The sequence below is a fragment of the Rhea americana genome, unplaced genomic scaffold (genome assembly GCF_003343005.1).
Source record: "Rhea americana isolate MKP2758 unplaced genomic scaffold, rheAme1 scaffold_35, whole genome shotgun sequence".
Classification (NCBI taxonomy): Eukaryota; Metazoa; Chordata; class Aves; order Rheiformes; family Rheidae; genus Rhea; species Rhea americana.
Window position 1 is genome coordinate 1724319 of NW_028186479.1, and position 23217 is coordinate 1747535.

The 23217-nt window shown below is 38.4% G+C and overlaps 1 protein-coding gene across 7 annotated transcripts in view; it reads left to right on the forward strand.

Moving 5' to 3' along the window:
• Nucleotides 1-23217, forward strand: part of RBMS3 (RNA binding motif single stranded interacting protein 3) — a 697064-nt gene that overhangs the window by 88830 nt on the left and 585017 nt on the right. For all 7 annotated transcript variants that reach the window (XM_085311789.1, XM_085311790.1, XM_085311785.1 and 4 more), the window contains one exon: nucleotides 14563-14631. In XM_085311789.1, coding sequence (XP_085167915.1) covers nucleotides 14563-14631 — 69 coding nt within the window. The remainder of the gene's footprint in view (nucleotides 1-14562; nucleotides 14632-23217) is intronic.

The window sequence follows — 23217 nt, forward strand, 5'->3', positions numbered from 1 at the left end:
TTCTGAATGGCTGTAATGAGGTTACATTAACGTGACATTTGAAAGGTGTGGATGTTTGGGGGTTGGGTTCCACCTCCCCTCCATTTTTTAGTGAGAAGTCTGAAGGTGAGCATCCGAGAGGACTGCGGAGCTAGCAGATTTTGGAATAACGGTGTCACCACTTTCTTGATGGCTTTTTACCGAGGTTTTGTCTTTTGCAAAAAGGACACAGACAAAATTAAATTTTATTTCTTTGACACAATTTACTATCCAATTCTTGAGAGACAGCTAGGTTACTTTCTTGTTTTTAGTTAAGGAAGGATCAATAATCTCTGTCTAGCTCCTGAATTTATTTTGGCTTCCTCTAATGTTTCAATAGGAATTTGTATTTTATCCAATAACAAACTTTCATTTTTTGRGTTACTTATTCTATTAACAAATTTCCATGTATCTGTTTACCTGTTCATGTTCTTTCTATTGAAAAATGCTGTCTATAGAAGYGTACTGACTGCTGAAATTTTTTACACTAGGAAATCTTGAAAAGGGACTCCACATAGAAAAAGCTTTTGCTAGACAAAGTAATTTGTGTAAGATTACTATATTAACTTTTATAAGTGGTATCAGGTGGTAACTTCACAGTTACCTTTTGATGCTGCGTCTGTTATACTGAATGAAAGTGGATGTACCTATCGATATGATCAGCTCTGCCATGCACCTGCCAGACGTGGGCAAACTTGCATGTAGTAGGAGAAAAGGCCAGTACTTTTACAAAAAAAGGACTGTTTCTAATGTGTTCCAGAATAGCTATTGCTTCTTTTGTAAAGCAGCCTTTTAACTTTAGGATCCCGTATTTGACTTCATCAAAAAACCCTACGAGGTGTCACGACAGGATTGCACCTCTGGACACCATGGCCCCACGGTGGGAAAAAGCACTTGGGATTTTCCCAGGGATGTGATTTTGTCATGGAAACTGCACTCCTTACCAGTAAAATTGTGAATATTTTTAATTTTCTCATGGGAAGAAGAAGAATAAAATTAATTCCAAAGCTGCAAATGTTGAATGGCATTCCCAGACTCACTTGTGGGTTTTATAACAGAATCTGTCACTTCGGAAAATTCATAACCCAATCTCTGTGCACAGCACAAGCAGTATTATAATTTAACAGTGTAAGAAAATTCAAGAATGGCGATGTGGACACCCCTGTGTTTCACTGCAGGAAAGAATTGCAGAAGAGTTCTTAGGAATGCTATTGTGTAAGAACTAGCAATAGCATATAAAATGCTATTCAACTAATGCCTTGGAATAACGCTGGTTATTCAACTAATATGCCTTTTTTTTTTTACCAGGACTTGATTGAATGAAGGAAAAACATCCAAACAAATGTGTACTGCATTTTGATTATTACAAAAACATGGTTATGTTTTCCATCAAAATAATTTTAGTAAGAGTATACAACAAATTCATAGAAAATACTGCTCATATATAGATAGCAGCACGAGGGTTGGATGAGTCAGTATGAAGAATAATAGGGTTTTGCTGGCAAAAGGGCAATATTTTGAATACTCATAATTTATTTACTCTATCTATCTTAAAATTTTATCCCATCAATTATACATGAAACTGAATACCATAGTATAGGGGGGAACTAAAAGGCAAGATTCATTTTCAGCTCTAACATCGCAGTTTATAAGGAAGACTTGCTCCTTAACATACTGGTTAGACAGATGTATGAGCTTTGGCAGATATGAGTCTAYAGTTTGGCATTTTTAAACTTCTCTGTGATTTCCTTATACTAGTGCCCTTGAGACATATATTTTTTCAGAAAGTCTGATTTTTCTACATTCGCTCTAGTAATGGTATATTGAGAGTCATTAAGGAAATTAAAGTCCCATTTCAGGCCCCAGTTCAACAAAGCGTTTAAGTACAGCTTAACTTAAAGTACATCTTAAACCAAATCCTATTTAACAAAGGCAAAACAAAAATGAAGTCTTCAGAGGAACGTGATTAAAGTTTAAAAAGTGTATTTTTTGTTAAAGTGAACTCAGAACTGTTGTCTGCATCACAGACTCAAGAGCCTTTCTGTGGAAGGGGACATTCAGAGAAGGGATTACTTCTTGTCCAGAGCTCCTTTGGGACGCGGTAATGGAGGCAGGAAACTCAGTTCAAATTTTGCAGCAGAATATCGAGTGGACTGGATTTATCATGCTTAAGCAAAGTGTTTTGACACAATGAAGGCGTTTTGCAATGAAAAAAGAGCCATATCTCAGCTCACAAACTTCTGGGGTAGTCAGGCATGTTCCCCTGAGACATGGTGACATTGGACGCTTTGCTTAAACTCTGAAAGAAGGCCTTGTCTCAGAATGAACGGAGAAACTTCCATCAAGCTGGCGGTTAAATCCTCTTTGTCTTTCTGTCATTGGTAATACTTCTTCTCTTAGTAACCTCACATCTGCTCCCTGCTCTGGAGCAATTTTAGGGTGCTGTATTAACGAGTAATGTCTGCTCTAGAAAAGTTCATACAGTGCATTCCCAGGTCCAGGTAAAGGACCTGAAAAATATCAGGTTTGATATTGCAGAGCATGATCTATATTTCTGTATCCCCTCTGCTAATGCCACGACACACCTATCAGTTTAAGTGAAACACCATTAAAAATATTTATATCCAACTCACCTTCCCCAGTAAATTGGAAGCTTACAGCAGTAAAAACACAGTTATTTTCTTTACACAGGTCATCTCCTTATGAAAATTCAGTGTTTGCATTCCTGATTATTTGCATAACTGGGGAAATACCTGGTGGCCTTGTGTGCAGCAGCCTGGCGTGTTGCAAGACAAATATCCACCGTTTTTCCTGCAGGGATGCGCAGATCTTCAATAATGAGGAAACAAAAGTATCTTTCCAACTAAATAAGCTCAAGTTCCTACTTGTTCATGAATGTTTTAAGGAAAAGAAATTAAAAGTAGCCATCAAGTATAAAGCACCAGTTGCGGTGAAAAAAATTTTTCTACTCGCTGTTTTGGATACGCAGGGAGATCCAAATACATATAAAACCCAAGTTTTGTTTAAGAAAAGAATTGAGTTTATCATATTTAATGAAAATTCCTGTCTGATAAAGCTATTGCAAATGGGGTCATTTTTCCGTATGACAGTGTAGGGAGAGCTCAGACTCAATGTTTCGRTTAATCAATTACATCTCTGTACTTCAGCCCATGAATTAAAGCTTTAATAACCTTATAGAAAATGTAAAAGAACTGGATCTTTAGTGAGCCCGAACAAACACACGCTAATATGTAGCTAATGACAAGAAGGGATTTTCTTTTCTTCATGTAGTAGCAAATTTTTATTAAATCGCAGAAACTTCRTACTATGTCAATATTGTACAGCTCATTTCACCACATTTTTATTTTAACTTAAAGACACTTAGAAGTTCTTTTCAATACTTTTATTGAGTTTGTCTGAAGAGGGCAGCCTTTCCTAATGCACTTGGAATTTTCTTAATTTGACAAGGTTACTGTACACTGAGCAAATTGACAAAGGACATGCTCACGGTCCAGGGTTTGCCTCTCATAATTGGTTATGTTTTCCTTGAAATGTCTTTCCACTTACACTTATTGATAATCTGAAAAGAATATTATTGTTATTAAATATTTGACCTATCTGCTAAAATATAGCCCAATTCTTCTTTATCTGTATGCGAAATGTATAGAGACTTACCTGAGATTTCTAGTATGAAATTTAAAAATAAGTTTATTAGGAAATTTCTAAAGAAATGGGTGCGGTATATTCATTTTACAATCTAGAAATAAGGCTTAAGTGMAAAGAACGTGTGTGAATAGAGCAGGGAAATATCGTTCCCTTTCTATTGACAGTTCTCCTTATCTTTCATGGTTTCAATCCTGAACTGCTCTCCAGGCTTCAAAAAGAAACATTAGCCTGAAAGTAGAAACAGTGGTGTTTTACTTTTTTCTTTTATTTTAGGCTTTAATCATAAGGAAACATTAAAAAAAATCTTACAGCAAATTCATGCATTACAACGTTACCAGGAAAGATGAATGGCTACTCCACATTTAGCAATTACTGTGATAGATTTAAGGGCTCTTAGAAGAATTTACTGCTGTGGTGTGCCTCGATCACGGTGCAGGGAGGGGCAGTTGAAGAAGCCAGAACGATATATTTTCTYGGTTATTGCCGCTCTAGTCACGACGTTGCATCTCTCCTCTTGCAGTGACAGCCGAATTTGAGTGCCTGTCTCACCTTCCCGTGYGCTGTGATACAGTTTCTGTGTTCGGGCTGGGGGAGAAAGGGAGCAAACCCGCCGAGCACAGCGAGCGGGCACAGGGCTCTGGCAAGGAAGACACCTTCAAGGCTCATATTTGTATAAGAGGAGGGTAGGCTGAGACAAGAAGTGTGGGATTTCACAGCYCCTAATGTAAATGAGCATGCTGTTTGCAAGAGAGTATTATCTGGATTAGCTGAATTTTTATATAAAAGTCAGAGCCCACCCTTTGCTTGGGCAGCAACGGTGGCGGTGGGGATGCCGTGCAAAACAGGCAATTAGCCGTGTTCTCTGGAGAAACGTCTGTGCAGCAAAGCGAGCGCGTGCCCAGCACCCCAGGGACTTGCTGTGGTGGTAGGCAGCAAACCCTGCACTGCCTCACGTTCCCGGCCACCGGTAGCCCTGCTAGTTAGAGAGTACGCTGGCACTGGCTGCAGTCACCCCGCTGTAAAATTCTGCCCTTTCAGTTTGCAGCTTCTTGGACTGATCTAGGCAAATGATCCTTTATTACTTTGGTGTCTTTCTAGGTTCTTCTTAGGAAAACAAGAGTACAAAACCAAAATTCCCCATTTACTGTCACTAGGATTGAGGAAGCAAATAACTGCATTTCCTCCTTCCACAAACTCATGTGATTATACAATGCTACTAGGTGTTTAAGCTACCAAACACAAGGTGACCCAGGGTATTTGACGGACAGAAAGCTTATTCAAGATAGCATCATCATACAGCTATTTACCTGTTTTATACTCCTGGAATTTGTCTTGTCCTGTCCTTAAATCTCAAATCATCTTTCCTTCCTACCATGTTGTTCCTACAGCAGCCATTTGCTGAGAATTTGCGGCAGCGTGCTTCAGTTCCTTCTGGCCTGAGAATTTCACAGCGGCTGGACCGCTCTGAAAAGCTTTGGGATAGCACATCTTCCTGCTGGACTGCTATTACGCAGAGCAGAGATTTCATTCTCTACTGGTAGTCAAATTTYTAAACATCAGATACAGTTGTGCCATCGTAAAATGGCATTAGAAATGTCAGATTGTCTCCTTGCAGCCCAGAGACCATACTGACATRTTCTTCCTAAATCCTCTAAGAAATTATACCTTGATTCTGATTATATCCCTATTCCTTTATTGGGACGTTGCCTAACTGAAATGCATTGCTTGTTTCATTTTTTGTGACTCATCTTGGGAGGGAACATCATGCTCTTTGCTCAATACTTATTGTCTCTCACCATTTCTTCTGTTTAAAGAGTATGTGTATTTAAAATGTATGGAAGGTGKACTGTTAGAAGTTGTAATGAGTAGAAATGCAAAAATAATTCTTGCTTTCCCAATATATCCCTGTTTTGAACTGGATATACAACTTGCTCTTTCCACTCCTTTGGAATATTTTCAAAWTCAGTTTGTAAAGTTTTTGACTGAGTATTAATAATTTAGTAGGAATTGTCAACATTTTTCATGAATGTCTAATTGCCTTTTGAACATTTTCAAAATCTGATTCTTCTGAGTATGAGTGATTTATATAGAAAATAACCTTTTGTTGTTCAGTTTTATCCCTCCCACCATTAAGGAGATCATTGAAGTACCTCCTCCACCTTTCTGTGATTGCATTGTTTGCAACTAAAGATTTCAGGTTTTTCTGTTACCGAACCTTCATGGTTCATGTCTTTTCCTCCTAATGCCATRCATGTAAAATAGCCTGTTTAGTACACATAATTCATGCCATCTTTTACTTCAGTTTCTGCAAGTACTGTGTTTTGCCTTGTCTTAGCAAAGCTCTTCTTGTCTGTTTTGGCTTTATTATGATCTTCAATGTAAACTTCATTCTGAATTCATATTACCTTTGAGGAACATTGATAAAGAAAGATYCCCCACCATCTTCATGAAAGCATCAATTGTTTTTGTATTTACCGTTGTTCATATAATCTTTGCTACTTTCTTCAGTGTATCCCTGAAGGTCTCCCACTYAGTGTCAGTTTTCTGTGTGGCCACTTTGTTATCTTTTAACACCTCAGACCTGATATTCCTCAAAGATTCTGTATCACTTCTTGTATTTCTTTCTTTTTTTTCTTTCTTTCTTTTTTTTTTAACAGGACAAATCTCTTCTCGCATTTGTTCTTGGATGATAATAGCTTTCACTACAAGGGACATCTTTTAGGTCCCTGATGTTATTCCTTCAACTCAAATCAACATATATCCATCAATCTAATTAACAGTAATTCAATTTTTGCAGACCTATGTAAACTTCTGAAGAAAGCTGCATCGTTCAGCCCTGYAAACTAATCCTATTCCACCATCTGCCATAACCAAGAATGTCTTTTTTTATTCCTTACATCTACTTCAACTTCAGTTTTTCATTTAATTGGGAAAAATGGTGAAAGACTAAAGGACATAGAAGATGTCATATGTTCATTCAAGTTCTTCTGATAATGCATCTTCTATTTCATTGTTCATTCTTTCAGTTGGAGTAATTGTATGGTAGTATCAATACTGTCATATTATCTCACTGATTGTTTAAAGTTACCTACTGCTGATAATGTAACATCGTTCAATATAATACTATACCTGTTTCATACCTTATAGTCTTTTCCCAGAAGAGCAATTGCTAACTTYGAAAAATCCACTTTCTGACCATCTTATCTCATATGGCTGTAACCTGCTCCCTGTCCTTCTCTGTAGTACATAGGAATTGCATGTTTCTATTTATTTTCTAGTTTTTTAAAAAACTCAGGTGAATTTCTTACAATTTCTTTATAATGGGGTAAGCATGTCAGTGTTATACCAGCTCCATCTGGAAGCCATGAAAGTTCTTGAAGGTACTTAATCTCTCTGCATCTTACCTTCAAACTCTCCRACTTTGGGAGAAAGTGCTGACTAAACAGCTAATAATTGTCTATGTAGTAGCTCCATAGAGATGAGAAGTCATTTTCCCCTATTAAAATTCCTAAGAAAGAAGTTGTTGTTTGTCATCAGCTTTATTGACAGTTGTTCAGCTTGTCTGTGGTTCATGTGGTTCAACGCTGCAGTTTAGCTGGCCAACAGAAATGGAAATGAAGAAGGAGTTAATGGCCACAGCRTTGTTGGATAGAGCTTAACTAGCCAGTTCTTGCAAGGTAGACCTGGTTGGGATGGGTAGCAAAATCTCTAATATCAATTTTTATTTGTTTTGTGTTACAAAAAGCCTTGTGGACTTTATCCTCACTTAAAAATGCATCTTGAATTTTCAAATTCATTATTAATTTTGACACTCAAATAGGAATGGGAGGCCATGAAGTGAACCTATTTTTTGATTAACACAAAACTCCTGCTTGGTAAGTGAGAAGATTTTAAACTATAAAATTGTTACAGAGAATATTTTCATCCCTAGCTTTGTCTAGTCTTTTATTCCTCCCAGAGTGTCAAAATATCTGTATTAAATTGGTGGAGTGGACAAAGAGAGAAAAGAGGAAGACTAGAAGTGCCAGGACAAGCCCAACATCATGGTTAAGAACCATGCGAAATTGCTAAACTGTCAAGAATCAGCTTCTGGGGTGAATGATAGATGAATTATATTACTTTTGATAATTGTGCCCCAGCAATTATGAGTCACTGTGTTTGTTCATAACCAGGAATAGACAATGGGTGTAAAATGCAACTGAGGACTTTGAGTGCATGCCTGAGTTCCTATAAAAGTATCTGCTGAATGCATTTGCTTCATCAAAGCCCAAACCCACAAGTTCAGAGATGCACTCCTACGGTTGACAGCTCAGTCAATATCTCTCCTGCTCTGTCTCTTCCTGTCATAACATTGATTTCTGTAAGCTAGAGGAAGTAATCTCTGATGACATYGTGCAACAATCTTAATCAGAGTCCTTTTTTTCATTTTCCCACTGCCCACTTTTTTATTTACAGCTTACAAACTTTACCTCTCATAAGTCTGTTATATTTTACATCCTGACCACTATATCYAGATCAACTGCTTTTCTTTAATGCTTTTTTGCTTGATGTTACATGTTTATGGGACAACTTTCTTGAGGATTCTCCTGCACCATGTCTTCGCTTCAAAACAATGTCACTTTGAAATATGCTATTCATTCAGTTGCCAAGGTAGCTACAGATTGCCCAGTGCATCCTTTGCAGGGAAGAGATTACCATACTGTCATCTCACATCCCACCACTGTCAACACCACTTTACTTTGTTCTATGTCCAAAGCCCATGATCAGCAATATTCTTTGTGGAGTGGTAAACAATGCTGCATAGCTGTAATGAAAATGATGTTTCTGCTACTAATCTGATTTTCAGCATCTTCCTATCTTCCATTTTCTGAASAAAAAAAAAATCCATTTCTCCGGAATTTCATATGGTTGGATATCAGTAGAAAGTAGGTAGTATTCAAGGCAGTTTTGGAGATTTTTTAATGTGAGGAAAGAGCACCAGAAAATTAATTTTACCTGTGTAGTACTTGAAGAAATCATGGATCTTTAAAGTCTTAACAATTTGTTTTTTCTTAACCTATGTCCAAGGTGTCATTAGCTATGAATCTCCAACAACATGTTGATATTGTTGAAAATAGAGACGTTCTGAAGGGAGCAAGAAATTGTGTATATTTATGGTAMAGGAATAACAACAGCTTCATAGGTGAGTGGTACACCTGTAATGAACAGTCAGTGGGGTCTGCCTCACTGTGGAGCAAGGTGTGATACCACACCTGAGACACTTGAGAGACCCTTTCTGTTGAGTTGCCTCCTCTGACTTGTTGAGATTACATTCATGAGGAAAAGTACGTGCAGGATTTAGTATCTGTCAGTGTGAGAGGGTACTTTTAACCCTACTTACTTACCCTACTTACGAGTGTCTTGAGCTTGTAAGACCAGAAACAAAGATGGATTGATTTACACATGAAATCTATATTGTTTCAAGAGATGCAATTGTTCCAAATTTCAAACTCTGTAATTCCTTTAAGCCCTAGTTCTGATCAGATAGAGTCAGGAAAACTGTCACTTTTTTATTTAACTTATGATAGAAATGAATAGCTTGTCATTTTCTATACTGCATTATTGTGGGRAAAACTGGTAGACTCAATAAATAAACCGCAGTCCGCTAAGGTTAATGGCAAAAGGACTTTACCTACTGTTTGTTTCTGGGGAGTCATAAGAGATGTTATAGCCATTGATAGTACGAGAGGTTCAAACTTTTGTATTTCACTTGTGCATCTCTTCTGAAACTCCAACTGTTAAATAAAATAAAATAAAATAAGCAAGTGTAACCAAAACCCAGTATYTGTCAGTAAGCAGCCATGGAATAGTGCTCCTTTTAACATAGCTTTATTACTTCCTCCTTGCARAAGTCATGGATATACAAAATGTTTAGCTTGTCTAAAGAAAGCTTTAGAGAAAGAACTTCAGTGCTGCAACATTATATTGTTGTCAGATGTCACTATTACTTTGTTCAGAAAAGGAACTTTTGAATTTAAGGAAAAATCAGGAAAAATCTGTGGCAAATAATACAAAAAAAGTTATCTAGATATTGCCTAGGGCTAATAAATCCTGAGTTTGGTATCAGCATTTGCATAAAACAGCTAAATCTTGAAGTCTTTAAAGAAGCAAAATTTCCAATAAAACCAAGAGTGAAGTATCTGTTGAATGCCTGCAAGATTTTAGGCCCCAGATTTGAAGAGTCTAGGAAGTGGTAGTGTAGCCACTGGTTAAAGTGGCTGGTATTCAAGTAGGTTTTTCTCTGAAAAAATGACTTTTAGATGATTAAACGGGTAGTAGTTTTACTTTCCATTTACTTTCACATTATATATCTCTATTTATAAATAAAAATCTTTCTCCTTATTGCCCAGCCTCAAAACTGAGGGTCCTGAAAGGCAAGACAGTACTTCTTCAACTCATTAGCAGTGAGCTGCATTTGAAAGCCTAACAAATGTTTGTTGCAGTTCATAAGGCAGTTCAAAGGTACTCCTGTAACAYAGGAGATTTTTTACCATCATAACCCTTTAAAGCCTAGGAAAGGACAAATTACGTAGGCTCCTTGGTAGGAAGGAGAACAGAGAGTGTGGGTAGATTTCTTTTCCCCTGACATGGGCCATCTAAAGTTAGTTGTCTCAATTAAACTAGCTATTTCCTCTCTCTSTGTCATGAATGGATGGAAAGAAACAGGTACTTCATTGCATCTTCAGATACTTTTCCAAGATAAGKGAGATGAATTGCTATGCCCGTCAGAAGCCTTAATAAGTGTAACTGCCTGTAGAACACATTATACACTTTAACCTTGATATCAGAGTATCTACTTTTTTTTTTTTCTTTTTGAAATACTGTCAGAGTAATGACACTTGTAACTTTTTCTTTTCTGTAGTAATTTTGAAGTCTAGCCTTATGTTGAAGCTCTCATTGACTAGTTCAAGAAATTATTTAAGGACTACATGTAATCTTGGCTTGCACTGTGTACAGTCGTCAATAGCCCCAACCCAAGAGTAAAATAATAATGTATCATTTCATAAACTCTCCTGCAGAGCCACACTTAGATTTCTGTGTCAGAAAGTTGTGCTGTAGAGCCTGCAGTGTACAAAAAGTTTCGTTCTGGCCTCTCGATATCATACATACTTTGTTCAATAGTATGAGTTTTCTCAGAAAATACAATTTTCCTGTGAACTATGTATGAAACARCAGCTTTGAGCGTGCACCACATCATTTTCTCTTGCTGTGCCACTTTATTGCTATGAAAAGAACTTTTTTCATGCTCTCTCTGGGATTTGGAGCCAGCCTGAAGTTTGATCCACAGTTGTCCCATGCAGACCAGTCTGTAAGTCTGGCTGGGTGCTGGTTGCACATGCTCCACCTGGTAAAACCCCTGTTCCTACGGCACCTCTGGTCCTTTCAGATGGGCCGTTGCCCGGGCGGCAGTGTGTGAAATAGAGAACACCAGCTTTTCTCTCTTTTATTTTTCTTYTTGTCTATGCCTTCCAACTCAGATACCAAAAACACACATCCAATTGGCAGCTTTATTGTCTTCAAAAGTACCATTTGCTGTGAAAATTGTCACACTTTTCTGAAGTTTTCAGCAGTTTATCGCTCTTTTAAGGAGACAGGTGGTCACCTGCAGCTGTGTGAACTTAACCCCTCTTCACAGGTGGGGGCAATGAGGAGGAGTGACTATTCGAGGAAGAGCTTGGCTAAAGCAGCTAATTAGAACAGCCTGGCCTAATTAGTTTTTAATAGTTGGAGAGAGGAGAGATGTAGTACCTGCATATGGTGAGGAGAAAGCTTGCAGGGAGCAGCTGTTAACTCGGAAGGTAGCAGGCCTAGATCTAAAGTAAGCAAAAAATGGCAACTAACTGGAGGCCCTGGAAGAGCTGGGAGCTTGTTGGTTTAGTTCTTTCAAATGATGCAGTTAGGGAGGCCTGCAAGACTAGAGAGAGGGTTTATGGTCAGAGTTTGTGCTTTGCTCAAGTGCTAGCTGAGCCAGAAGAGGAGTCCTAGAAGACCTTACCTGTCCTGCACAAGTAAGCACTGCCTCTCAATCTGGAGAGTGTTAAGGAAGATGATTTTGACTGAAAAAAAGGGAAATGGTTTAAGGGGCTAAGTACAGACTAGGTATTCTGTGGTAAAATACTTAATGAAAATTCAATGTCTTGATGTTTCCTGTGTGGTGCAGACTGCATGCAAAAATCATTCATCAAGCAGAGACTGTGGTCTGGGTTGCGATCTTGGCTGCTAGGCATGAAGAGCCAAACTCCCAGAGGTAGGTGGTTGTCTAATTCCTACTGATCCTAGTGAAATAGGAATGTGTGTTTGGAGTTTGTATGTRTATATATATATWTTTTTTTAAAATCACCTGGCCTGAGTGCTGTTGCTGCTGAGATAACCAGGGGATGTGGTCTAGCCTTTAAACATTCCCTGTTGCCTTTTAAAACTTGGAAAGAAGCTTAGAGTGAAAAATCTTCCAGGTCTTTCAAAATCTGTTCCACGTGATCTGATATGGAGGCTCGTGTGTGTGTTTGCTCTTTGACTATAACTTAGTATTTTGATTGCCATGCAAAATACAAGTAATTCCATTCAATGATATATGAATGGGAATAAAAGGTCTGGGAGGATAGGAGAAGTAGATGCTGAGTTAATTTAGGCCTATTATACTCCTATTATTACAAATATTTTTCAGTACCTCACTCCTACTGCAATTAGAAGATGGAGGTCAGCATTTAAACAAGGCTCCGACCCTTTACACTTTGTAAACGTAGGCTGAAAATGAGTGTTAATGCAGTTGTTGGTGGAGGCATTAATTTGCTGTCTGGCCTAGGATGGGCTCTGCGATTGCTTCTTCTAAATATTGCAATGCTGTTTCATTGTGGGGAATCTTTCTTCTGGGAGAGCCTCAAATGGAAGAGTTTAGAAGAGCGATTTGGCCGTAGAAGGAATGTACCTGCTAGCGGGAGCAGGCGCTGGAGTAAGGAAAGAAACCAAACATGGCTATTAGTGGGTTTAGATAGGAGGAATACGCACACCTTTTTGACAATACTAAAGGTAAACTTTTTATTTTCTTTTTTTTTAAAAAAAAGTGCTTGAGGAAAGGTGTTTTGTTGGAAAATTACTTCCAGATGCATCTAGAAAAACTTCAGTAATCTTATTATTCAACTTGTTATTCATAGATTCACCAATCTTCCTTCTGAACCAGAGAGATAGTTTTCATAAGTTTTTCAGAAAGCTAAAATCAACCTTGAGTGTATTTTGTCTCTTTTGAAGTTGCTGTGAAAAGAAAGTGTTGTTACTCTGTTGCTTAGCATATCTGTTTATGAAAAATACTTATATGTCTAAGGGTGCCTATTAGAAGTTAAACATGCTACACAGTAAAGCTAATAAYTAAATTTGTAAAATAACTTATTTTTGATAGACTAATACAAAAGCACAATTACATCAGTGGCTGTTTCTCATTAGTGGAAATGAGATGCCAGTTTCTCTAGAATATGTAATGATATATAAGCCCTAGTGGCTATAATTGGCATAGAAATGTACAATATCCTTGGGTGTTAAAAGCCATAAGCTATTTATTTTCCTGCTCACAAAGAGTGTACTGCGTTGCGGTATAAATTTCATATGGATTGACTTACTTGCATTTTTTTCAGTATAACTTATGTCYGTATGGTTCAAATATGAATCTGACCCCCACTCCCTATTAGCATCCTGCTGGTGACATAATGTACTGATAAATTAGTATCTCATGTCTGGGAAGCCTGTTTGAATTAGGATCTCATGTGTAGGTAACTCAAGTCTAGCTGATATTCTCAATGTAGGTAGCCTTATCATCCTGCTCGGTTAAGAGTCCCAAAGTTCCTATAACACCTGCAYTTACATCATGTGATATTTGCTTGCAGATTACTAGCTTTTCAGAAACATTAAATTCACATATAAATGAGGGACTGGGTTACTGTAGATTCTAGCCTAATTTAGGAATAAATTGCATTTTTGAAATCGGGGACAAGTGTAAATTAGTTATTGGGGGCATTCGAATAGACATCATATTGCATTTGGTTTTCTTTTTCCTGTACTAAAATGAAGTCATTTTGATTAGAAGATCTGTGTGTGACATAATGATATGGACTCTTACCTTAAAGCTTCAAAAAACAAATATATGGAGGTGGAGAAAGAAGTACAGGAGCAAATCACTGAAGACTGTCCTTCTCTTTGAAGAAGTTATTTACTAACCAGTCCCTTTGTATTACCCATTCCAAAAATATCCAAGTTTCATTTTTTTTGAGTAAGGTGAAGTGATCCAGAAAGAACAATTTTGCTTTAATTTCTGTGMGTTAAGAATACCTTCAATAAAACTAATATGAAATTTGCAATGAAACATCACTATGAATTAGGAGGAAACAAAATAGATGCAACTTCTATAGGCGTACAGACAAAACTTTTTAATGACAACTTCTTGGATTCGGGGGAATTTAGAGTGTTTACTTAAAGCTGAGTGAATTACCTGGCCAAAGGGTAGTGCTCTGCAGTCCCAGTTCAGGGTAGGGCTCAGTATTTGACAAATGCATGTTTTAGCATAAAGTGCTTTTACATTTGCAATGTAGGTGGCGTGCGAAGTTGAGGTGGAGACTGAGGTACTGAGGTCCAAGGCTAAATGGTGTATCGGTAGCAAATTTGGGAAACTGACTTTTTTTTGTTGGTGATCTAATGCTACTGTATTGTACTTAATGCCTGTTTGTTCTGATGTTTCTTTATTTTATTTTTTGGTTTGGGGGTTTCTGCTGTGGGTACCTGGATRATTGAGATTGGCGAAGCAGGCTGAGATGTCACTGAATATTTGACAAGTCTATTATTTTTATTTTGCAGAGAACTACAGCCAACAAGACTTCAGGTGCTCCTTCCTATAGCAGATGGTCCAGTTCACAGCCACATCAGGTAATATGCCCTTGTCAACACGGATGTGAAGCTCAGGGTCACACATGCTGCCTTTCAAAATAAATCTGCAAGGGGGTCTGAGTGCGTTATCTGGCTGCATTAGCCCAACCAGGTCACACAGATCTCCAAAGTTGTTGCAGGCTGTCCTGGCAAATGTTGGATGCAGTCGGCCCTTACGGAAAGGCTGGTACTGCTGTGACTCCTCCAGTGAGGTGGTGCCACTCCATAGGTTGTTAGGTGTCACTGCTGGGGGGTAGTTATTATGGCTGGATCCCTGTATCTGTTGCATCTTGTCACTTAAGCTAAAGTCAGTCTGATGCTCTTTGACAGTGAATGAATTCATGTSTCTCCCACCCAACCTTGCACCACTTAAAAAAGAATGAGCTGTGAAGTTATTACAGTGGCTAAAATTCACAAGAAAACTTATTGTAAACCCAAACTGAAGTTAAATTCTAGTGATAAGAGATATTATTAATATTTAATTTCTATTTCTAAAAAAAAAAAGTGAGTTCAATGTTTCCCTTCCTTTATCAGATCAGAAGGACTGTTTTTGACTATCTATAAGCACATGGTTTGCTTTAATTAAACAAAAAGGTATCAAAATCTTCACATGTTTACTCAGTAATGATTGTATTAATATTGCTTCTCCCCAGTGTCTTTCTGCCTTTGCAACCTTTAAACAAAGAAAAAGAAAAACAACTGGTACTGCAAAAAAAGTTACTTAAAATCAGTTACATTAATGAACAAATTCTTGACCGATGTACAGCTGACTTCTTATAATGGGCATATGTACACAGTAAACACACTTCTGATGTGTTTTTAGTATTTGGGGGAGGGGAAGATCCTGAGAAGAGGTTTTGAACTAAAGCTAGAGTAACTCTAAATTTCATTTGTGTTCAGGTTGGGATGGGGAAGAAGGTGGATAAATGCTTTGAGTCTAGGCTACGTATTCTGCCATTCTTACAGTCCTACCTTAATATTTCTATTTTCACTTGGTATTTTATTATAAGATTCTTGCTCCTCCTCTCCCTAGAAAAGTATGGCCTTTMTGCCTGCTAAGATTTTCGTATTGTCTATTCTCACTCTGAGCATTGAATTTTCATGGGGGGGGGCAGGGGAGAAGAACTAGACAGTAGTTTTTTCACTGGTTGTTGCTGTTTGTTGTAGGGGATAATATAATGGGCAGAAAAAAGTGCATGGAGTTCCACTAGTATATACAAAGCAGAAACAGAAATTACTATTCCCCTTTTCTGCCTATCTGCAGTTGCCCGTTAATGTTAATGGGAGATGCATTCCTAAGTCAGGAGGAGATCATCCTAACAAATCATGTGAAATGCACTTTGTGTACTTGATTTCCCTTTTGGGGAGGGAGGGGGAAGATAAGTGTGTAATAAAGATTGTTTGTAGTGTTACAACCCTGTCAAATTGCTAGCACAGTCGAGGGATTAACTACCAGGAATGTTGTTTGAAAGTATGTCTAGATCATCCAACATCTGCAGGAAAGAACACTTGTACTGTATTAAAACATGCCTATGGTAATTCTCCTCCACCAATGTTGTACCCCACATTTTAATATTGTCTTTTGTCATTTGCACTTGAATCTTCACTTTTTCATCCCTGTTCATTGTAAGCTTTTGTCTTCTATGTCTTGGGCTTAATAAGCTTATAAACTTGCCTCATGCGTATTACAAATACCAGTACTAACTGTGAGGATGTAGGGCCATGTTGCAATTTGGTTTGGGAGTCCTAAATACTGCTGTGTACTCTCGAGCTGAGTGGCAAAATATTTGTATTGGATCAGAGATTTGTATTCAGGCTTGTAACTTGCCAGCATCTATATATAGTTTATTTAAACATTCTTGAAGATGGCTTTCCAAGAAAGAAAAAGATTAAAGTTCAAATTCGTATTGTCTGCATTTTCTTCGGTCTCGTACAGTGAATGCAGGGAAGACTTTTCCACATACATCTTAAACAAATCCGCATAGAAATCTAATAGAAATACATGGCTGAGACCTTTGATGCATCTGAGAAATGTTAAAAGTTAAATTGATTTCCTCTTTCCTTTCCCCCCAAGTTTTCTTTTTTCATTTCCTCTATCTGTGTGAAGTCTGGAGATCCATTGGGTGAGAGATTTGAAAGGGTTCTTCAGGTGGGGTCAATGAGTTACTGAAAATAACACATTTTTCACTGACTTACTTTGCTTTGTGCTACCCAGACATGCTTATATTTTGTATTGGATAAGCCAAAGCGTATTTATCTTAAATATGCTTTCTGAGGAAGGCTTTTAATAAGTTCTTATTAGCTCATCGCTCTCATGGACGTGTGGAATTTGTGTGCTCAGGTTTTTTTGATGGGAAGTTGTTCAGAGGATTTTTTTTTTCTCTTTATTTTTCTCTTCTGCTCCTTGAGCCTGGGAAAGCGTCTTGCTGCAGGGGAGGTGTTTTAGAACTTGATTAAGAGGTTCCTTCTGATTGCCCTGGGAAAGAGGCATTACTACTTGCATCAAGCTAGCTTTTTTCTTTTTTTAGTATGCTATACTTTCTCAATGTCAGAATAAGAAGCCAACAGTCTACGAGGTTGATCTTTTTGAGCCAAGGAATTAATGTTTTAAATTAGAGGATTTGGTGGGGGCAGAGAAGCCAAACCAAATCTCATCTTCTGAACTGGCAGCCAAGGATCTGTGTTGGACCCTGTTGCCTCCAGATGCATTAAACCTGCCTGGAGGATGGAATTGAGGACAAGATACAAATTGACTTTAATGTGCTAGGATTGCCTACACTACCTTTCCTGGCTGGTGGCATCTCCTGATGTGTGAAGAATTCTGCAGCAATTKTGTTAGGAGCTTTGAAGTGAATTTAGTCCTTCCTTGGTGCTCTAAAGACTCTGTGCTTCCCGAAGTGCAGCTGGCTGTTACTGTTGATGATGATGAAGGACGATATGATGATATAGCTGATTTCTAATGTCATGTTCTTTCCACTAAGTGTRATGGCAGCCACGACAGTGTGCCTTGTAGTGAAGGCATGTGAAGATACATAGGGCAGTCTGTCTCTCATTAGTCTTACGTATGTGCAAGACAAAGCACTTCTCATGCTGTGAGTCCTTGGAAGCATTTTCAGCATCTAACAATTCACTGCTAGCAATGACTTGAGAGCTAAGCGCTAGAAATTACTGTGATAGTATAGCCAATGTAGATGCAAAAATGAAGCAAAATATTCCTCCTGATTCTGTTTCATAATAAACGTGGAAAAAAATGCAGTCTTTCAGAGGCCTGCTTAAGGTTGAGGCATTGGAAGATGCAATAGACAGTGAAATATTCCAGAAGAAAGAAGAAAAGGATTTCAACCCTCCTAAGCATGCCTACATACCTACTGACAATGATAAGCAAAAATGGGTAGGACCTTAATGGATCTCAAGAATAAATCACTTTATATGCAAACAGAAGACCTGAATTGCTGTGAGATAAGCTGCCTTTTCTTGCTTGTAGGCACACTAAGTTAGTCAAGTTAGACATTCATTCAGTCCCCACTGCTGGCTAGCACCTCACAACTATATTTCAGGTTCCTTGCACAAAGATTGTTAGCAGGCATATCTCTAGGGATGCTTAGATTATCCTACATACTAACATGATACAAATGCATCTCTAGTATTAGGTGCTAAATGAGCCTGCAAAATAATTCATGTGTCTTAAACTCCATTAAAAATAATATAGAACACTTCATCTTGTTTCCCTCCTCAATCTCTATATTAGTAAGGCATTAGTTCATGGGCTAGTGAAGTAAAAAATACAGAAAGTGAAATGATGTCCAATGGCCAAAAGGAAAATGGGTTTCTCAGTTAAACTTCTTGGTTGTCATCAGTGGTGCAGAGTCTAATTGGAAGCCTGTAGTTAGTGGAGTCCCCCAGGGGTCAGTACTGGGTCTCRTCTTCTTCAACTTATTCATCAGTTACCTGGAGGAGGGGACAGAGTGCCTCCTCAGCAAGTTTACTGATGATACCAAGCTGGGAGGAGTGGCTGAGACACCTGAGGGCTGTGCTGCCRTTCAGAAGGACCTCAACAAGCTGGAGAGCTGGGCAGAGAGGAACCTTGTGAGGCTTAACAAGCACCTAGGGAAAAATAACCCTAGGCACCAGTACAGACTGGGAGCTGACCTGCTGGAAAGGAACTCTGCRGAGAAGGATCTGGGAGTGCTGGTGGATGACAARTKGACCATGAGCCAGCAATGTGCCCTTGTGGCTAGGAAGGCCAATGGTCTCCTGSGGTKCATTAGGAAGASTRTTKCCAGCAGGYYSAGGGAGGTGATCCTGCCCCTCTACTCAGCCCTGGGGAGGCCTCATCTCKAGTATTGCATCCAGGTGTGGGCTCCCCAGGACAAGAGAGACATGGAGCTGCTGGAGAGAGTCCAGCATAGGACTATGAGGATGATCAGAGGGCTGGAGCACCTGCCCTATGAGGAACAGCTGCAAGAGCTGGGCCTCTTCAGCCTGGGGAAGAGAAGACTGAGGGAGGATCTTACCAATGTGTATAAATACCTGAAGGGAGGGTGTCAAGGGGATGAGGCCAGACTCTTTTCAGTGGTGCCATGTGACAGGACAAGAGGCAGTGGGCAGAAATTGAAGCACAGAATTTCCACTATGATGTGAGGAAGAACCTCTTCCCTGTGAGAGTGATGGAGCCCTGGACCAGGTTGCCCAGGGAGGTTGTGGAGTCTCCTTCTCTGGAGATATTCAAAACCAGCCTGAACATGATCCTGTGCAATGTGCTCTAGGTGCYTCTGCTTGAGCAGGGAGGTTTGTCTAGATGATCTCCAGAGGTCCCTTCCAACCTTAACTGTTCTGTGTGATTCCATGACTTCTCTTCATCTGGCTCCACTGCGGTGGTATTACAGAACACAGAATTATTACTTTGGCCTCCTGGCATTTGCAACATAAGTGTCTTGCTCTCTTACAGATCATCAAAGCTTTGTCCATTGCTGAACTTGGCATCAGTGCCTCACCTCAGTTAAGGTCAGAATGGTGTGTGTGTGTGGTGTTTTTTTAAACTCTTTGGTTAAGAGAATTGTGTCTGGTAGGTAGTGGTTTTTTTTTTTTTTTTTTTAACTCTTTGATTAAGAGAAACATTAAGTTGGTAACTTGGTATCCAGTGGTTAGTAGCTTTCTCAGAAGAAAGCTCACTGTCTCTCGGCACAGACAGTGGATGTTAATAGACATTCAGTGTAGGATTGAACTTCAAAATATGCCATCTCTTGTTACTGCAGCTTCTAGACTCTGCTAAAACTATTTCCTAACTGAATATGTTGAGCATGTGAGTTTATTACACAATTTTTTTGTGGCTAAGATCATAAAGGCCCAGTCAAGGAAGAAGCTATGAGTGATAATCTGTGCTTTACTGTGGCAGCTGTTTTATTAAACACAATTGTTTTCAGGTTGGAGATGGTTGCCTCAGTATAAATAACATAGATCTTCTGCCTGCTTATTACTAGCACTCATGATCTGTTCATTTGGTCTTGTGGCTTTTTTGGCCTCATGTCCTTCCTGTATAGGTGTTATAGCAGTAGCTTGTGGATGAGCAGATAATCATATGATCATTAATTTAGCAGCCTCTTTCGCAGCAGATGAGGTCAAAACAAACCTTATGTTTATTTTAGTGTGATTTAGTTTAAGAAGCCATCACAAGTAAGGCTGCAGGTTGCAGCTGGGGATGGTTCATGTAGTAGTAGCAGCTGGGGTTGTTGCAGTCTGTTTGTATCCAAAATAAAGGAGACCTGAAGGTTGGATTCATCATTTATTAAAGCAAGGAGGTGGGTAACTGAGCTTCCTTTATGGGAGCTGGCATGTTACCTGAACACTAAGGTTTTTGGAGCACTTGTTAGTAATGGCTCTGAAGATCCATTCCTGGGAAGTGACTTTCTTTTAAACTAGTGAAAGATGCCCAGTTTTAAATCCTATAGAGACTTCTGTACTCAGCTGTTTTGAATTCTTGCTGTCTTTGTTTGGTGTTTTTTGTTGTTGTTCAGGGTCTCAAGTCTGATTTGGAAGAAGTTGGTGCTGAGCAAGTCACTGTCTCCCTGATGACTCAGGCATTTGCCTTTCTGCTGAGCTCTGCAAACCGTGGCAGTAAACTTCAGGTTAAGTGCCTGTCCACTTGAAAATGTACTGAGAACACCAACAATTTTCCCAGAGCCACTGAGCAGCTGTCAAATGGCAACAGCGTTCCTTCACTACTGACCTAGGCTTGAGCTCTACCAGTCTGCTCATCTGAATGAGAATGACTTGGTCCAGCTACCAGGGTTAAACCTTATTATAAAGGTCAAATGAAATCTGGCAACTCTACCAAGGCAGACTGTACAACCCAAGCCATAGAAATATGTTACTGCCTCCTGGTACTTGGCGTTTAACCAAAAAATCTGTAGCAAAATTCAGTGGATTTAATCAGAGTTAATGAGGGAAATTAGTCAATTTTGCAATGAATTATGAGTGTAAGGTCTCTAAATACCTTATTTTCTTAATGCATCTTTTCAGGACTATACATACCTCTGCACTGTATATCATAATCATTTTATAACATTCAAGGTCAGTTCTAGCACTTTGATCCTAACTTCATGTGTTTTTAAATCATCTTTGGGCAAGTACATGGAACAAAATTAAATATGGAATGCAAAAAACTGAACCCTTGTCAGAGGTCTAATTTTGACAGGCTATCAGATGGACTCACTGAATTTCAACAAGCTTCTGTTAGTCTTGCTGTAAGTGATTCATTAAATCTGTATTTGAGGTGGAGGCAGTGCCTTACAGAAGCAAGTTTAGGGTAGGGAAAGTCTTTTTGCAAAACATGATGATTAAGGAGAATAATATTATGCTTTCTCATGGAAGGATTGACAAACACAAATGTCTGTGGCCAATACTTCAAGTTCTGTTTTAATGTGGTGTGTGATGTGTATATAATGACATATACATTGTAGTTTTGTGGTATTTTGTCAACCATTTGTAAAGACTACTGCGTAGCCAAATCAAGTAAACCATGGCTAATAGATGCTATTTTTCCTTACACATCTCATCTTTCATAACATTTGTGCATGTCTCTGGTAGTTTCTACTAGTCCACTGGAAAACTGCTATTACAGGCTCTGCTCAGCTCCGAAGTTTGAGGCGCGCTCAGCCGTGTATCTGTGGGCTATTTCTTGCAGTGTGATGCTGTTTAGGTAAGCCATCGTAAAGGAAAACTGAACCCAGCATCTCTGCTTTTAAAGCAATGACAGCTTGAGATGATGGACCCAACTTCGCCCCCCATCAAGGGCAGAACTGACCAATTAAGCCCTCTGACTTTTCTATGCCAGTAACAGGAGATTGTAGCATGCTGGCTGCTCAGAGCTGAATATGTAGGTACTGCAAGATATGTAAGCTACTCCAATTGTATGAAGGTAAAATCTAGCCAAGTGACACAGCACTGTTCTATTTCTTGATGGCCAAGCAAATCATGATGTAAACTTAGCTTTGAAATGCTAGGCAGCTTATACCCAAAGTAAGAAGCAGGGAAGCTGAAGGAAACTGGTTTCTTCAAGTCAGTGACAGTAGATCTACATAATGTTATTCACAGGTAGCTCCTGCAGATGTGCTACCTGTTGGGTTGGTGAAATTAGCAAGCAGCCTACCAAACTCAAATAGGTACCTACAGAGTGCTGTGTGGTTTGCATAAATATATACATTATAAATAAATTTATGTATTTTTCACATATATGGTTATATGTATATTTTTATATATAAATATTTTATTATAAAGCTCTAATCAATCATGAGTTTTAGGCAATAGTTCCCATTACATAATATTTGGTTCATGTAGCTGTCACAATACTTGAAAGTCTGGAAAGTACATTCTTTGCAGAAGCTGTGGAAATCTATTTTAGTAAACTAATTTTATTAAACTTCTCAAGCTTTTTGTAATGTATTTAATATATTGGGTTTCTTTGTTCTTTAGAATAATTATTTTTAAATGAGATGTCTCTAATGGCTCTATTCAGTGATTTTTTTTTTTTACCTTTCTCTTTAGTTTCATGTATGTATGCTTTATGAACAATAATCTGATTCCAAGATCAGAACTTTATTATGGTATTTAAGCCTTAAATTTTAGGTCTAATAGTTGTGAGACTATAAGAAGTGTCTTTACAGACATGGTAATATCTTATTTTCTGTATGYGTGAGAGAATGATAGTTTACTTTCTCATCTTTACTCCAAAGTCAAAGCTACTATTTTTATTTTGTTGCACTTTCAAGTTAAGGTTCAGAAAATTCCATTTATAACCCAACTAATCTTTTAAAAAAGCATGCAGAAAAAGAATGTTTCTTTTGTTCAAAAAGATGTTTCTAAACAGCTGCCATAATAAGGATTTTTTTTTCTAACCTAGCTAAATTTCTTACTCAGTTCACTTATTACCTAATTATTTTCAATGACAAATACCAAATGAGTGTATTATGCTAAGTATGCATTCAGTGCACTCAAATGTACTGCATATGCATAGAGAAGTGTCTGTGTTTGGGGAGGAAAAAAAAGAAACGGCATTTGGAGTGACTTTCATATGCGTAAAGTCTTTCC